At 43.4% G+C, this 17514-nt stretch overlaps 1 protein-coding gene across 1 annotated transcript; it reads right to left on the reverse strand.

Moving 5' to 3' along the window:
* Window positions 1-4740: 4740 nt before the first annotated feature.
* tbx6 (T-box transcription factor 6) lies at window positions 4741-10831 on the reverse strand. The gene is made up of 8 exons (XM_071346928.1): window positions 10539-10831; window positions 9669-9882; window positions 8893-9160; window positions 8549-8692; window positions 8132-8202; window positions 8000-8049; window positions 7454-7760; window positions 4741-6895 (listed from the first exon to the last, which is right to left on the reverse strand). Exons 1-8 carry the CDS (start codon window positions 10606-10608, stop codon window positions 5557-5559), a joined length of 2463 nt encoding a protein of 820 aa, XP_071203029.1. The 5' UTR covers window positions 10609-10831; the 3' UTR covers window positions 4741-5556.
* Window positions 10832-17514: the final 6683 nt, after the last annotated feature.

A 17514-nucleotide genomic window follows, 5' to 3' on the forward strand; every position in this document is an offset into this window, starting at 1 on the left:
CTCTCTTTGGCTGGAAAAATGGCTGTGAGGAATTTTATTTGTGAGATTTATGTTGTTTTGAATTTGGCGCCCTGCACTTTCACTGGCTGTTGTCATATCGATCCCTTTAACGGGATCCCAGCCATAAGAAGTTTACAATCCAAAATTAAATCTAGAATCGGCTTCCTATTTCGCAACAAAGCATCCTTCACTCATGCTGCCAAACATACCCTCGTAAAACTGACTATCCTACCAATCCTCGACTTCGGCCATGTCATTTACAAAATAGCCTCCAACACTCTACTCAACAAATTGGATGCAGTCTATCGCAGTGCCATCCGTTTTGTCACCAAAGCCCAATATACTACCCACCACTGCGACCTGTAACCTCTCGTTGGCTGGACCTCGCTTCATACTCGTCGCCAAACCCACTGGCTCCAGGTCATCTACAAGTCTTTGCTAGGTAAAGCCCCGCCTTATCTCAACTCACTGGTCACCATAGCAGCACCCAACCATAGCACGCGCTCCAGCAGGTATATCTCACTGGTCACCCCTGAAGCCAATTCTTCATTTGGCCGCCTTTCCTTCCAGACCTCTGCTGCCAATGACTGGAACGAACTGCAAAAATCACTGAAGCTGGAGACACATATCCCCCTCACTAGCTTTAAGCACCAGCTGTCAGAGCAGCTTACAGATCCCTGCACCTGTACATAGCCCATCTGTAAATAGCCCACCCAACTACCTCATCCCCATACTGTATTTATTTATCTTGCTCCTTTGCACCCCAGTATCTCTACTTGCACATTCATCTTCTGCACATCTACCATTCCAGTGTTTAATTGCTATATTGTAATTACTTCGCCACCATGGCCTATTTATTGCCTTACATCCCTTATCTTACCTCACTTGCACACAATGTATATAGACTTTTTTTTAAACTGTATTATTGACTGTATGTTTGTTTATTCCATCCTGATTTGCTTTATCTTGGCCAGGTCGCAGTTGTAAATGAGAACTTGTTCTCAACTAGCCTACCTGGTTAAATAAAGGTTAAATATATATATTTTTTTATGCAAATATGGTACAGCTATATGGACACTCAAACACCATGATGAATAGATTTGAAACTTGTATCTCATTATGGTAAATGGTGAAATAAGTATAGCCATTTATAATTGTAATGGCTTAGCAGATAATAAGAAAAGAAGAAAAATATTTACCTGGCTCAAAGGGAAGGAATATAGGGTGAGTGGAAAATGGACTGGGGGGGTGAAATATACTTCTCCCAAGAAACTCAAAAGAGGTGATGATATTAATTAACAGTAATTTTGTTCCGAATGTGCAAATTGTCCAAACAGATCCGCAAGGTAGTGGATGATTATAAATATTTTATTGGACCGTAAACAGATATGGATCATTAAACTTTACGGACCAAATAATGATGATCCATGCTTCTTTGAAAATATATATAATAAATTAATCAACCCTGCAAGCAATACAAGACTGTTATTATTGTGGGAGATTATAATACTGTTTTAAATACCTCAATGTACTCCATGTTCAGTAATGGCTGCTCAACTCCAACACCATCATTAAGTTTACCGGTGAAACAACGGTGGTAGGCCTGATCACCGACAACGATGAGACAGCCTATAGGGAGGAGTTCAGAGACCTGGCAGTGTGGTGCCAGGACAACAACCTCTCCCTCAACGTGATCAAGACAAAGGAGATGATTGTGGACTACAGGAAAAGGAGGACCGAGCACGGCCCCATTCTCATCGACGGGGCTGTAGTGGGGCAGGTTGATAGCTTCAAGTTCCTTGGCGTCCACATCACCAACAAACTAACATGGTCCAAGCACACCAAGACAGTTGTGAAGAGGGCACGACAAAACCTATTCCCCCTCAGGAGACTGAAAATATTTGCCATGTGTTCTCAGATCCTCAAAAGGTTCTACAGCTGCACCATCCTAAAGGGTTGCATCACTGCCTGGTATGGCAACTTCTCGGCCTCCGACTGCAAGGCACTACCGAGGGTAGTGTGTACGGCTCAATACATCCCTGGGGACAAGCTTCCTGCCATCCAGGACCTCTACACCAGGCGGTGCCAGAGGAAGGTCCTAAAAATTGTCAGAGACTCCAGTCACCCAAGTCATAGACTGTCTTCTCTGCTACCGCACGGCAAGTGGCACTGGGGTGCCAAGTCTAGGACCAAAAGGCTCCTTAACAGCTTCTCCCCCAAGCCTTAAGACTGCTCCCCGTCCCCCCCTTCCATTTGTTTTGTACACTGCTGCTACTCTCTGTTTATATATGCATAGTCACTTCACCCCTACCTACATGTACAGATTACCTCGACTAACCTGTACCCCCGCACCAGGGCAGTTTGCAAACAATGTAAAAAAAAAAGTTATAATATTGAGTTAATGAAGCCAGGTCGCCACTGGTGCAACCTGGCACTAATTTTCATCCTAGCTCAGTGCTTTCTGTGGTGCTGGCAATGCCAGCAGAAAATACGACGAGTAGGGGTTGGTAAATGTACTCTATTTGCGCTGTGATTGGCTCAGTGTTCTTTCACTCATGGGGATACTACGTCACCGCAAAATCTACGGGCAGAGCTCGAAAACTCAAGCCCTCAAGAATTGCCCAAGAATGCTCATGGTCATTGGCCACAGATAAAATGATGTACAATCACGTTATATCTAGCTTTGATTGTACTGATCATGCCAACATCATACTTTCAAAATCTTAGCTAGCAAGCTAGACAAGCATTCATCATCATGAATCATGTTGACAATCTACTGGAAAATCCTTTTCAATCCTTCATATGAAGGATACATTTTGATAGAAAGTTAGCAAAAACAGATAAGATCTTGCTACCATGGAAAGGAAAATCACCTTGATTAACTCTTTAGTCATATCCCAGTTTACCTATTTGCTTATGGTCTTGCCTACACCTAGCGAACTGTTTTTTAAATGATATGAGAAAAAAAGATTCCATTTTATTTGGAACGACAAGCCAGACAAAATTAAACGGGCATATTTATATAATGAATATGAATTTGGAGGGCAGAAATGGTTAAATATTAAAGCATTAGACTTCTCACTAAAGGCTTCAGTTTTACAAAAGTTATACTTAAATCCAAACTGGTTCTCAAGCAAATGATTAAGAATGTCTCACCCTATGTTCAAGAAAGGCCTTTTTCCCTTTATTCAGATTTCAAATAACTGAAAGCGAGAGGTAAAGGAAATCATCTCCCACATATCGCTATAGCACAAAACATGGTACAAACATTATTGACACAGACAACAGCGCAAAGGGCAAGAAGGTAGAGACAACAATACATCACGCAAAGCAGCCACAACTGTCATGCAAGTGTCCATGATTGAGTCTTTGAATGAAGAGATTGAGATAAAACTCCAGTTTGAGTGTTTGTTGCAGCTCGTTCCAGTTGCTAGCTGCAGCGAACTGAAAAGACGAGCAACCCAGGGGTGTGTGTTTTTTAGGGACCTTTAACAGAATGTGACTGGCAGAACAGGTGTTGTATGTGGCGGATGAGGGCTGCAGTAGATATCTCAGGTAGGGGGCGTGAGGCCTAAGAGGGTTTTATAAATAAGCATCAACCAGTGGGTCTTGCGACGGATATACAGAGATGACCAGTTTACAGAGGAGTGTAGAGTGCAGTGATGTGTCCTATAAGGAGCATTGGTGGCAAATCTGATGGCCGAATGGTAAAGAACATCTAGCTGTTCGAGAGCACCCTTACCTGCCGATCTATAAATTATGTCTCTAATCTAGCATGGGTAGGATGGTCATCTGAATCAGGGTTAGTTTGGCAGCTGGGGTGAAAGAGGAGCGATTACCATAGAGGAAAGTAAGTCTAGATTTAACTTTAGCCTGCAGCTTTGATATGTGCTGAAAGAATGACAGTGCACTGTCTAGCCATACTCCCAAGTACTTGTATGGGGTGACTACCTCAAGCTCTAAACCCTCAAAAGGTGGTAATCACACCTGTGGGGAGAGGGGCATTCTTCTTATTAAACCACATGACCTTTGTTTGGGGGGTGTTCAGAACAAGGTTAAGGGTAGAGAAAGCTTGTTGGACACTAAGAAAGCTTTGTTGTAGATCCTTTAACACAAAATCTAGTTTGAGAAACAGACACCTCAAAAGTCCTCAACTGGCAGCTTCATTAAATAGTACCCACAATACACCACGTCAACAGTGAAGAGGCTACTCCGGGATGCTGGCCTTCTAGGCAGAGTTGCAAAGAAAAAGCCATATCTCAGACTGGCCAATAAAAATGAAAGATTAAGATGTGCAAAAGAACACAGACACTGGACAGAGGAACTCTGCCTAGAAGGCCAGCATCCCGGAATCGCCTCTTCACTGTTGAAGCTGGTTGAGAGAATGGGTGGCTACTTTGAAGAATCTAAATTCAAAATATATTTTGATTTGTTCAACACATTTTTGGTTACTACATGATTCCATATGTGTTATTCCATAGTTTTGATGTCTTCACTATTATTCTACAATGTAGAAAATAGTCAACATAAAGAAAAAAACCTTGAATGAGTAGGTGTGTCCAAACTTTGACTGGTACTGTATAGTTTTGGTATTATGTGTATATGTATGGTGTATATACAGAGTGCATTTGTAAAAGAGACCTAGGTTTCAATATGTCTTTCCTGTGAAAATAAAGGTTAAATAAATACAAAATGACTAATCATTTCACTGTAATCGATTCACAAAAGCATGGTCAAGAACGCACTTCATTGTTTTAATACTGGAATGGATTTCAAAAAGAACAGATTAAAAAACTATTTACAAGATGAAGTCCAATTCAACAGTTTTTTTTAGTTAGAAAAAACAAAACATGGAACTTGAAAACGTCACCATAGTTTGATGCACAGTCGGTCAACAAACTTTCACACGGACAAAGTAAAAAAAGAAATCAAATTATTTTCCAACAACTTCAACTAATACTACACATTGGATCCTTAAAAGCGTTATAAAATCTATACATTTGTATTTATTTGTAATGAACACACTTGCTATCACAAAACAGTTTAGCAAAAGGCCGCATTTCAAATGAACTATTTTGACCACTGTAGCTCTTCTCTGTTGATCCACTCTCTTTCTCTCCATACACAGTACACCATTTTCTGATGCATGTCATCTTCATAAATGAAAACATTGGGGGCGTTGCAGCCGACTTTAAAGGCGAGCCGAGACTCACTGATCAACAAAGCACCTTGCGTCATACATAACTACTCAATAGTATTTGTGATCAGCCAGTTAGTCAAAATACAACACGGTTTTGATGCTCTCAAACACGGCCATTACATTTCCAATGACACCGGTTGAGTTCCTGCCCGACAACATTGCAGACGCATTCCAGATCTTACTGTACAATGCCTGGATAGGTATTTAACATATCAGCTAACCACATCATATGATATAGCAATCTGATGGCCAACTACACAGTCGATGACTTGGCACACAACCATTGGTTGATGCAATGGAACGCCTGCACATCAAGTTTGGCTGGAACTCGACCATTACCTTCTATCTCCTCTACCTCAGAATACAGCCCTCCCACTCGTATCCAGGTAGGACCCCTGAGGGTGGGTGTGGCCATGCTGGTGCTGCCTGTACATGTGCCTGAGAGGTATGGGGAAGGACGAGCGGGGGTCCTGACACAGGCGCAGAGGATAGGAAGAGAAGGGGGGATAGAGGGCGGGGGGTGTGGAGGAGGAGGAGACACAGGATGAAAGAGAGGGATCCAGTGGAGGCAGGAGTGAGGGGTGGTGAAGTACCATTTCTGGAAGATAGGGTGCGCCAGAGTTGAACTGGGAGAAGGTGCCAATCTCGGTGGGCGCTATCGGGGGGTAGGAGGAGGGCGTGGGGGTCTGGTTCTGGGGACAAGTCGTTGGAGGGAGGGAGTGGTTGGTCAGGGAGAAGGGCGGGATGTGAGAAGAGGCAGAAGGCTGGAAAGAGGCGACGGACACAGAGGGAATGGCGGAACAGGAAGAGGGTTGGTAAACTGGATTAGGAAGGGAGGATGGGGGGTGAGTGAAGGAGGAAGGAAGAAAGGACGACCCGACAGATGAAGCTTGGATCTGAGTCGGGATGGGAATAGACACAGCGGAGTGGACGGAGCCGGAGGAAACATTCGGAAGAGTCCAATTTTGAACTGAAGAAGAGCAAGAAGAGAGGGATGAAGGGAGCGAGGGAAAGGGATAAGATAGAGGTGCGGGATGGGAAGAAAGAGAGTAAGGGAGAGAGGGAACGGGGTGGGATTGAGAAGTTGAGTGACTTGAGAGGTTGAAGAGAGACGGAGTGGTGGTTTGGATGACGTTGGAGAGAGGTAGGTTTGGGTAGGGGTATGCTGTGGGGTTAAAGATCAACAGAGGGGGGGTCTGGTTGGAGATGGGGACAGCTTGTAGTGCCTGGTTCGGGGGAGGGAGCATGGAATGGGTGGTCACCCCATTCTGCTGGATGGGTTGACAGGAGGGAGGAGGGAGTGATGGAAAAGAGGTATTTGTGGGTGTATGAGGACTGAGCAGGCCTTGCTGTGGGTTGGATGGAAGGATGGAGTGAATGGAGGTGGAGGACAGGAGAGGCTTGGGGGAGGATGAAGTGGAAATAGACAAGGTGGGGTAGGTGAAACTAGTTTGCTGAAGCGAGGGAGATGTGGTGGAGGAAGGGAGGGTAGGAGAAGAGGCGAGAATAGAGGGATAGTCAGTGGTGGCCATGGATGGATAATTAAAAGTAGAGGTGGGGGAGGGTTGGGGGATGGAGGGATCTGAGCAGTAGGAGGACGAAGACTGAGGATGAGGAGCAGGGGCAAAAGAGGAAGAACCAAGAGGAGTGGCTGGATATGTCCCATTGTAAGTGGAAAGACTCATAGTGACGGACCTGCAAGGTAAAATAAATCTTATTATTGTAACCTGCTGTGAATGTAACTGACACATAACAGCTGACCAAAGGTGTTGTACCAATGACTTGTAAGTTATTTAAAGATATGGATGGGGTACATCTCAATACTCTAAAGTGTCTTTGTCTCCTTGTATCCATCTGCACTCCCTGACATTAAAGGAGGTGGCAGGTGAAATCCAGCAGAGTCCAGGTAGGCATCCTCGAGCTCCACATTGCTTTTATATAGCCAGGATTTTCATATCAGTGCAGATGAAGCATATATATTTTTAAATGTAACCTTTATTTAACTAGGCAAGTCAGTTAAGAATAAATTATGATTTACAATGATGGCCTACCGGGGAACAGTGGGTTGACTGCCTTTTTCAGGAGCAGAATGACAGATTTTTACCTTGTCAGCTTGGGGATTTGATCCAGAAACCTTTGTTACTGGCCCAACTCTCTAACCACTAGGCTACCTGCCGCCCCAAAGAGCTAACCTTGGCCGCAGATCCTTACTTTAGACAACCAACATGCACCCATTATAAACCCGAAACTCACCTGTCCATCATTCCATCGGGGACTTTGTTGCCTGATGCATCTTGTGGCCCCTTGGTCATATCGGCCGTGATGTTAGCTGTGATGTCAGTCATCTGGGAGGCAATGAAGGTTTGGCCGACCAGGTCTAGAGCCTGCTGCTCTGGAACAGGGCTCTCCTGGAAAGGGGTTTCGTTGGAGCCATACCCACACACAGACTCAGGGAGAGGGGGAAGGGAGGGGAGAGATGCCAGGGCCAGGCTCTGGAGGTCGGAGGAGGAAGAGGAGTACTGAGACAGGAGCTCAGTGGAGTCGCATGGGTCACAGCTCACTGAGAGAGAGGATAGAGGAAGTAGATAGAAAATAGAGGGATGAATAGAGGGACAGAAAAACGAGTAAAATAGGATTTTAGTTGACCATTTTAAAAACAATAAACAAAGCATATGCATAAATCAAATCATTGAGGAGGACACAGAAAATGGTCAGAAAAGCATCTCCATTGCAATGAATGATTGTAGGATGGAAGAGGAATCAACAAGTTGAGAGAAATTTGAGTAATATTAAACTCACCAATATCTAGAGGTTCATTTAGCTTCCGCTTTTGCCTCACGTCCCTCTGTCTGGAAGAAAAAAATATATATATAGATGGGTGAGTGTATGTGGAAAAATTGGTGTGTGTGCGTGCGTGTGTGTGTGCTATACCTTTTGCTATTCATGCCATCCTCTCTAAAGCCCTTCGCGAAGGGATTGGATTGGATCTTCAGTTCAGTGATCTGCCAATCAGTCACACAGTCAGTAACCATTATAAGAAGAATAGAAAGTATTGTATATTAGAAGTGTATAAAAACATTCTCTGAGAAACTATATTATATTTGACCCATTTGATCTTTTATGCATATATACTGTCACTAGTTCTCTCTCTCACACACACACACACACACACACACACACACACACACACACACACACACACACACACACACACACACACACACACACACACACACACACACACACACACACACACACACACACACACACACACACACACACACACCCACACACACACCCACACACACACACACACCCACACACCCCTTCCTTCCCTATCCTCCTTACCTTATTGTTCTGGTAGGCGGTGACAGTGAGAAACTGGGTCTCTGGGAAGATGAAGGAGTGTTGCCCTCCCCCCCACCTCAGCACGTCTCTGGCCTCGATCACGTGTACCCGTGGCTGGTAACGGTGGAGGGAGTGGAGGATGATCTACGAGAAAGAAGAGAGAGCGAGGAAGGAAGAAAGTCATTATTATTGTCATTATAGAAAGTTGGGTATGACATGACCATTTTTGTTTTTAAGAAATAGATAGGCCTAGATTCACACCTATACACACACACATACATCCATCATCCCCCCCCCCCCCCCCACCCCACACAGTCATACTTTCTTTCTCCCACTATACTCACATATCCCTGTGTGTCCAGCGTGTTGTTGGTGAGCTTGGCGCGGTGGAAGGAGATGCTCCTGCTCTGCCAGTGGGCACCCGTGGCTGGTGAGTCTGGGTGAATAAACACCCGGTCGGGTAAGCGGGCCTCAGCGCCACCCACCACCTGCCAGGTGTCGCCCTGAAAGCGGTAGCGAGAGGTATCCATGGCCACCACATCCAGCAGCAGTATGTAGCGCAGCGCCGGGTTCAGGCCTGACAGCTTTACCCTCAGCTGGGGGAACATCCGCCTTGGAGGAGGGAGGAAAGAGTGGATGAAGGGAGACAGATAAATAAGGAGGGGGAGAAAGAGAGGGAAAGATAATGGTTTTATTACACAATTTTATTACACAATTTTAGAAGCATTACAAAGTATCAATGGCAGCTAGGCTGAATTATTTGATACAATTTACACATTACATAGGAAGAGAGGAAAAGATGGAGAGTGAAAGAAGAAAAGGGAAGAAAGGGAGAGATAGGTTGCGTGGGAGAAGGAGACAAAGGGGAAGAAAGAAATAGAGGAATATAAGGAAAGGATATAGAGAAAAAGAAACAGAAGGGTGAGAGAGAGAGAGAAAGAAGAAGTGGGAGAGAGATTGATAAATATAATAATTTTCAAACATTAACACCTATGAGAAGGCATTTCCCAGTAAATGAATTTCCTTTATTAACCTTTGACCTTTTAGCAGAGGAGATACATTTAAATCAAACTTTATTGAAAAAAAATGTCAACATGGGTCACAGATGGACAGCACTCACCTGCCCTTCTTGGTGATGATCATCTCTGTGCCCACGGAGCAGAAATGTTTCCACAGTGAAGCGTTCTCCAGCTCCATCTTGACGCTGTCCTGCTGGCCTTTACAGGTTGGCTCGCTGGGGGTGGGGGGTGGGGCCAGAGGGTGAGAGGGCATGGCCCCGGCAGCCATGTCATAGGAGGAGGGGTAGAGGGGCATGTGGGCAGGAGGTTCCCTCTCTGGTAGGGGGGCGTATAATTATAATTAATTAGCTTCAGTTAGGGTTCAAGTAAGCATGGGAGTGCTGTGCAACCTAACATCTAAATTAAAGGAAATTTCCACCCAAAAACAGAAATACCACCGGTATGATGCAAAATGCATCATATTGGCTCTATTTCTGTATTTTGAAAGTTTTATGTCTTGAAAACTTGATTGCTGACATGCAAAATATTTTGGGACTATATCAACATTGGGCTAATGAAACAAATACCAAAAGAAAAATTTTGCGTGAAATTTTCCTTTAATAAGCCAGGGTATCCCCATTTCAATTTGTAGCATCTTCATGAGAAATGACACCCCGATAAGTAAATAAGTAATTACAATCCTGAATTTGGTGTTGATCAATGACCATTTTGGCATTGAGATAAGCATTACCACATACTATTAATACTCTGATATTCATACTAATTAATTTGAGCAGATCTTATCAATAAACAATGGTAATGATTGACAAGGTCAACTTTAACCATGATCTGAATTGGACTGGGTAATTATGACAGTATTTCAAAGGATTAACCATAAATTGTAAAGCACCACATGACATGCATACACACTGATGCTTTCTCTCAAATACACATTGACACAGACAGACAGACGCACACAAGCACACACTCGCCTCTATAGCAGCAGTCTCCCACTCTTTGGTGCCCAAGGGCCAAACTGGGGTACATCTCCACACTCAGCATCTCTTCGTTCTCGCTATACCTCTCCTTTTCCTCTCCCTTGCTCAGTAACTCACTCTATTTATCTCTTTCTCTCTGTCCATTTACTGCCAATCAGTTTGTTTGTTCTCCAGTGCGATTTGTCCTTGATGTTTCGATCTTGTCCTTGTAGTATTCTCTTTGAGTTCTCTTTTTGGCTATGGTATTTCTTCTTAATTTCCCCTCTGTCTGTCTTGTCCCTCTCTCTTTCTCTTCTTTAAATGTCCCTCTGGCTCAGGGCCGATGTGTTATATAGGTGAGTGAGGCTTCACACATCGGGCCAAATGGGCAGTTTTCACACTCCCTTCTTTTTAACTCTCCCTAGGACCAACCTTCAGGCTGCAGGCCCCCTCTCTGTTCTCATTCTCTAAACAGACAGCTGACTAATACAAAAACAGCACAGAGCAGCGTCCGATGGGTTACATCAAGAAATAAGGCCAGTTTATATATATATACACACACACACACACAGTACCAGTCAAAAGTTCAGACACACCTACTCATTCAAGGGTTTTTCTTTATTTTTACTATTTTCGAAATTGTAGAATGATAGTGAAGACATCAAAACTATGAAACAAGTAGTAAGCAAAAAAGTGTTCAACAAATCAAAATATAATTTATATTCTTCAAAGTAGCCACCCTTTGCCTTGATGACAGCTTTGCACACTCCTGGTGCATTCTCTCAACCACCTGGAATGCATTTCAATTAACAGGTGTGCCTTGTTAATTTGTGGAATTTACTTCCTTCTTAATGCGTTTGAGCCAATCAGTTGTGTTGTGACAAGGTAGGGGTGGTATACAGTAGATAGCCCTATTTGGTAAAAGACCAAGTCCATATTATGGCAAGAACATCTCAAATAAGCAAAGAGAAACAACATGAATGTCAGTCAATCCGGAAAATGTCAAGAACTTTGAAAGTTTGATGAAACTGGCTCTCATGAGGACCGCCACAGGAAAGGAAGACCCAGAGTTACCTCTGCTGCAGAGGATAAGTTCATTAGAGTTACCAGCCTCAGATATTGCCACTCAAATAGATGCTTCAGAGTTCAAGTAACAGACACATCTCAACATCAACTGTTCAGAGGAGACTGCGTGAATCAGGCCTTCATGGTCGAATTGCTGCAAAGAAACCACTACTAAAGGACACCAATAAGAATAGACTTGCTAGGGCCAAGAAACACGAGCAATGGACATTAGACAGTTGGAAATCTGTCTTTTGGTCTGATGAGTCCAAATTTGACATTTTTGGTTCCAAATGCTGTGTCTTTGTGAGACGGATGATCTCTGCACGTGTGGTTCCCATCGTGAAACATGGAGGAGGTGTGATGGTGTGGGGGTGCTTTGCTAGTGACACTGTCAGTGATTTATTTAGAATTCAAGTCACGATTTTTAGCAAATTTAGTAAAACAGTAATACCTTATTTATACAAGTATTCAGACCCTTTGCTTTGAGACTCGAAATTGAGCTTAGGTGCATCCTGTTTCCATTGATCATCCTTGAGATGTTTCTTCAACTAGATTGGAGTCCACCTGTGGTAAATTCAATTGATTGGACATGATTTCGAAAGGTACAGACCTGTCTATATAAGGTCCCACAGTTGACTGCGTGTCAGAGCAAAAACCAAGCCATGAGGTCGAAGGAATTGTTCGTAGAGCTCCGAGACAGGATTGTGTCAAGGCACAGATCTGGTGAAGGGTACCAAAACATTTCTGCAGCATTTAAGGTCCCCAAGAACAGCATGACCTCCATCATTCTTAAATGGAAAAAGTTTGGATCCACCAAGACTCTTCCTAGAGCTGGAAGCCCCGGCCAAACTGAGCAATCGGGGGAGAAGTGCCTTGGTCAGGGAGGTGACCAAGAACTCGATGGTCACTCTGGCAGAGCTCTACAGTTCCTCTGTGGAGATGGGAGAACCTTCCAGATGGAGAACCATCTCTGCTGCACTACACCAATCAGGCCTTTATGGTAGAGTGCCCAGACGGAAGCCACTACTCAATAAAAGGCACATGACAGCCTGCTTGGAGTTTGTCAAAAGGAACCTAAAGACTCTCAGACCATGAGAAACAAGATTCTCTGGTCGGATGAAACCAAGATTGAACTATTTGGCCTGAATGCCAAGCGTCACACCTGGAGGAAACCTGGCACCATCCCTACGGTGAAGCATGGTGGTGGCAGCATCATGGTGTGGATGTGTTTTTCAGCAGCAGGGACTGGGAGACTAGTCAGTATCAAGGCAAAGATAAATGGAGCAAAGTACAGAGAGATCCTTGATGAAAACCTGCTCAACAGCCCTCAGGACCTCAGACTGGGGCGAAGGTTCACCTTCCAATAGGACAACTACCCTAAGCACACAGCCTAGAAAATGCAGGAGTAGCTTTGGTACAAGTCTCTGAATGGGAGAAACTCCCCAAATACAGGTGTGCCAAGCTTGTAGCATCATACCCAAGAAGACTCAATGCTGTAATTGCTGCCAAAGGTGCTTCAACAAAGTACTGAGTAAAGGGTCTGAATACTTGTGTAAATGTCACATTTTTGTTTCGTATTTTTTATTTATTCTAAAAACCAGTTTTTGCTTTGTCATTATGGGGTATTGTGTATAGTTTGATGAGGGGAAAAAAGGCTGTAATGTAACAAAATGTGGAAAAAGTCAAGGGGTCTGAATACTTTCAGAAGGCACTGTATATATACACTACATGACCAAAAGTATGTGGACACCTGCTTGTCAAATGTGTCATTCCAAAATCATGGGCATTAATAAGGAGTTGGTCCCCCCTTTGCTGCTATAACAGACTACCCTTCTGGGAAGGTCTTCCACTAGTTGTTTAGAACATTGCTTTGTAGATTTGCTTCCATTCAGCCACAAGAGCATTAGTAAGATCGGGCACTGATGTTAGGCGATTCAATTATCTCCACAAACCATTATTGTAGGGGCCTCGCTTTCTGCAAGGGGGCATTGTCATGCTGAAACAGGAAAGGGCGTTCCCCAACCTGTTGCCACAAAGTTGGAAACACAGAATCGTCTAGAATGTCATTGTATGCTGTAGTGTTAAGATTTCCCCTCACTGAAACAAAGGGGCCTAGCCCGAACCATGAAAAACATCACCAGACCATTTTTCCTCCACCAATCTTACCAGTTGGCACTATGCATTGGGGCAGGTAGCATTCTCCTGGCATACGTCAAACCCAGTTTCGTCCGTCGGACTGCCAGATGGTGAAGCGTGGTTCCTCACTCCAGAGAATGCGTTTCCACTGCTCCAGGGTCCAATGGCGGCGAGCATAACAATACTACAGCCGATGAACAGTTATTGGGCTGACATTGCTTCCAGAGGTAGTTTGGAACTTGGTAGTGAGTGTACAACCGAGGACAAATTATTTTTACACGAATACACGCTTTAGCACTCAGTGGTCCCGTTATGTAAGCTTGTGTGGCTTACCACATTGTAGACGTTTCCACTTCACAATAACAGCACTTACAGTTGACCGGGGCAGCTCTAGCAGCTCTAGCAGAACAGAAACTTGACAAACTGACTTGTTGGAAAGGTGGCATTCTATGACGGTGCCACATTGAAAGTCACTGAGCTCTTCAGTAAGGCCATTCTACTGTCAATGTTTTTCTATGGAGATTGCTGTGTGCTCGATTTTATACACCTGTCAGCAACGGGTGTGGCTGAAATAGCCGAATCCACTAATTTGAAAGGGTGTCCACATACAGTTGAAGTCGTAAGTTAACATACATGGCCATGGCCAAATACATTTAAACTCATGTTTTCACAATTCCTGACATTTAATCCTAGTACAAATTCCCTGTCTTAGGTCAGTTAGGATCACCACTTTATTTTAAGAATGTGGAATGTCAGAATATTATATTATTTCAGCTTTTAATTCTTTCATCACATTCCTAGTGGGTCAGAAGTTCACATACACTCAATTAGTATTTGGTAGAATTGCCTTTAAATTGTTTAACTTGGGTCAAACTTGTCTGGTAGCCTTCCACAAGCTTCACACAATAAGCTGGGTGAATTTTGGCCCATTCCTCCCGACAGAGCTGGTGTAACTGAGTCAGGTTTGTAGGCCTCCTTGCTCGCACACACTTTTTCAGTTCTGCCCACAAGTTTTCTATAGAATTGAGGTCAGGGCTTTGTGATGGCTACTCCAATACCTTGACTTGTTGTCCTTAAGCCATTTTGCCACAACTTTGGAAGTATGCTTGGGGTCATTGTCCATTTGGAAGACCCATTTGCAACCAAGCTTTAACTTCCTGACTGATGTCTTGAGATGTTGCTTCAATATATCCACATAATTTTCCTTCCTCATGATGCCATCTATTTTGTGAAGTGCACCAGTCCCTCCTACAGCAAAGCACCCTCACAACATGATGCTGCCACCCCCGTGCTTCACGGTTGGGACGGTGATCTTCGGCTTGCAAGCCTCCCCCTTTTTTCTCCAAACATAACAATGGTCATTATGGCCAAACAGTTCTATTTTTGTTTCATCAGACCAGAGGACATTTCTCCAAAAAGTATGGTCTTTGTCCCCATGTGCAGTTGCAAACCATAGTCTGGCTTTTTTTAATGGCGGTTTTGGACCAGTGGCTTCTTCCTTGCTGAGAGGCCTTTCAGGTTATGTCGATATAGGACTCGTTTTACTGTGGATATAGATACTTTTGAACCTGTGTCCACCATCATCTTCACAAGGTCCTTTGCTGTTGTTCTGGGATTGATTTGCACTTTTAACACCAAAGTACGTTCAACTCTAGGAGACAGAACGTGTCTCCTTCCTGAGCGGTATGACAGCTACGTGGTCCCATGGTGTTTATACTTGCATTCTATTGTTTGTACAGATGAACATGGTACCTTCAGGTGTTTGGAAATGGCTCCCAAAGATGAACTAGACTTGTGGAGGTCTAAAATCTTTTTCTGAGGTATTGGCTGATTTCTTTTGATTTTCCCATGATGTCAAGCAACGATGCACTGAGTTTGAAGGTAAGCCTTGAAATACATCCACATGTACACCTCCAATTGACTAAAATTATGTCAATTAGCCTATCAGAAGCTTCTAAAGCCATGACATCATTTTCTGGAATTTCCCAAGCAGTTTAAAAGGTACAGTCAACTTAGTGTATGTAAACTTCTGACCCACTGGAATTGTGATACAGTGAATTATAAGTGAAATAATCTGTCTGTAAACAATTGTTGGAAAAATTACTTGTGTCATGCACAACCAACCTAAGTGAATGTAAACTTCCGACATCAACTGTATTTTGGTGTATATAGTGTATATCTTTTTTTACCGTCATACTGCGTCATTACTGTAATATTAACCTGGTTGTCATCTTAGATGTATTTGTAACATGACATGTACAAGCTCATACAGCACCTGAAATGTCTCACCTCGGTATCTTAATCCATCTGGCAAAAGGGTATGCCACAGTAAAAGAACAGATATCACTGACATAAGTACCAGTGCACAATACTTTTTGGACCCCATTTAACCTTTTCCTAGTGATGAACCAGCAGTTAACACTGTTTTCAGATTCAGAGTGTTGAATAGTCACATGTACAGAGGTGCAGGTGTAATTGCAGGGTACAGCGAATAGCTTAGGCTCCAAGCTCCAACATGCAGGACTAAGCCAAATAAAATGAAAAAAAATCAAATAAAAATAAATGTATAAATAGCATTATATACATCATAACTGTAGCAGTGTTTAATAAATAAATGTCGATTGGGGTGGAGGCAGAGTAAAGACTGTTGATGGGGAGGGAATGACCATAGGAGTAGTAGCATGACCATTGAGGGGGTGTGGGGACCAAGTTAAATAAAAACAATGACAACTATAATAAAAATCATCTATAACATACTGCCCATCACTGTCAACACACACACACACACACACACCCCCCCTCCCCCTCCCATCACACACGCCTATATTGGGGGGCTACTGGCGGGTTCCCTGTGGTCATTTGATTGCTTTAGTCTTCCTCTCTGGGACTCCCTGTCACCCTCTCCCAGTGGGAGGCCAGGGGTCGTATGCAGGTGGAAGACTTGAACAGAGGCAGTTTGGTCCTGGGCTGCCAGTTTGGTCTTTACATAAACAAGGATGTCTAGAATGATCTAGAATTCTAAAAAGGAGCATGGTGTAAGAATTGAAATTTGTGAAATAATCAATACCCGCACACCGATGAATGTTTCAGCTGATTTACAACGGTTTGACCCGATTGTCTTCATCAGAACTAAATTGAAAGCATTTATTTGCTAGTTCAATTAATGGTTAATTAATGCTAGGTTATTAATGGCTGTAATAACAATGGAGGTAATATCAGCAGATTTACAGTCCATACTTTTCCGTAGATGCAGTTCGACATGCTGATTTTTCAGAATCACAGCACATTCCTCAGAGTTAAGTTCAGTGAGTTCTGGTTAGACAGGAGGTGTTGAACTGTCATCATAACAGTTTTGCATTCCATGGTAATTTTGGACCGAAATCTATTTTCAATATGATCCTCAATTTGACCTGTTTTACAACAGAGTGACTTCTTGTCAACATTCATCCATGCTGATGTATCCATGATTCGTTGAATATATACTGAACAAAAATATAAACGCAACATGCAACAATTAACGATTTTAATGAGTTACAGTTCATATAAGGAAATCAGTCAATTGAAATAAATTAATTAGGCCCTAGTCTATGGATTTCACATAACTGGGCAGGGACGCAGCCATTGGTGGGCCTGGAAGGGTATAAGCCCACCCATTGGGGAGCCAGGCTCAGCCAATCAGGATGACTTTTTCCCTACAAAAGGGCTTTATTACAGAGAGAAATACTCCTGTTTCATCAGCTGTCTGGGTGGCTGGTCTCATACAATCCAGCAGGTGAAGAAGCCGGATGTG

The sequence above is a fragment of the Salvelinus alpinus genome, chromosome 17 (assembly GCF_045679555.1).
Source record: "Salvelinus alpinus chromosome 17, SLU_Salpinus.1, whole genome shotgun sequence".
Taxonomy (NCBI): Eukaryota; Metazoa; Chordata; class Actinopteri; order Salmoniformes; family Salmonidae; genus Salvelinus; species Salvelinus alpinus.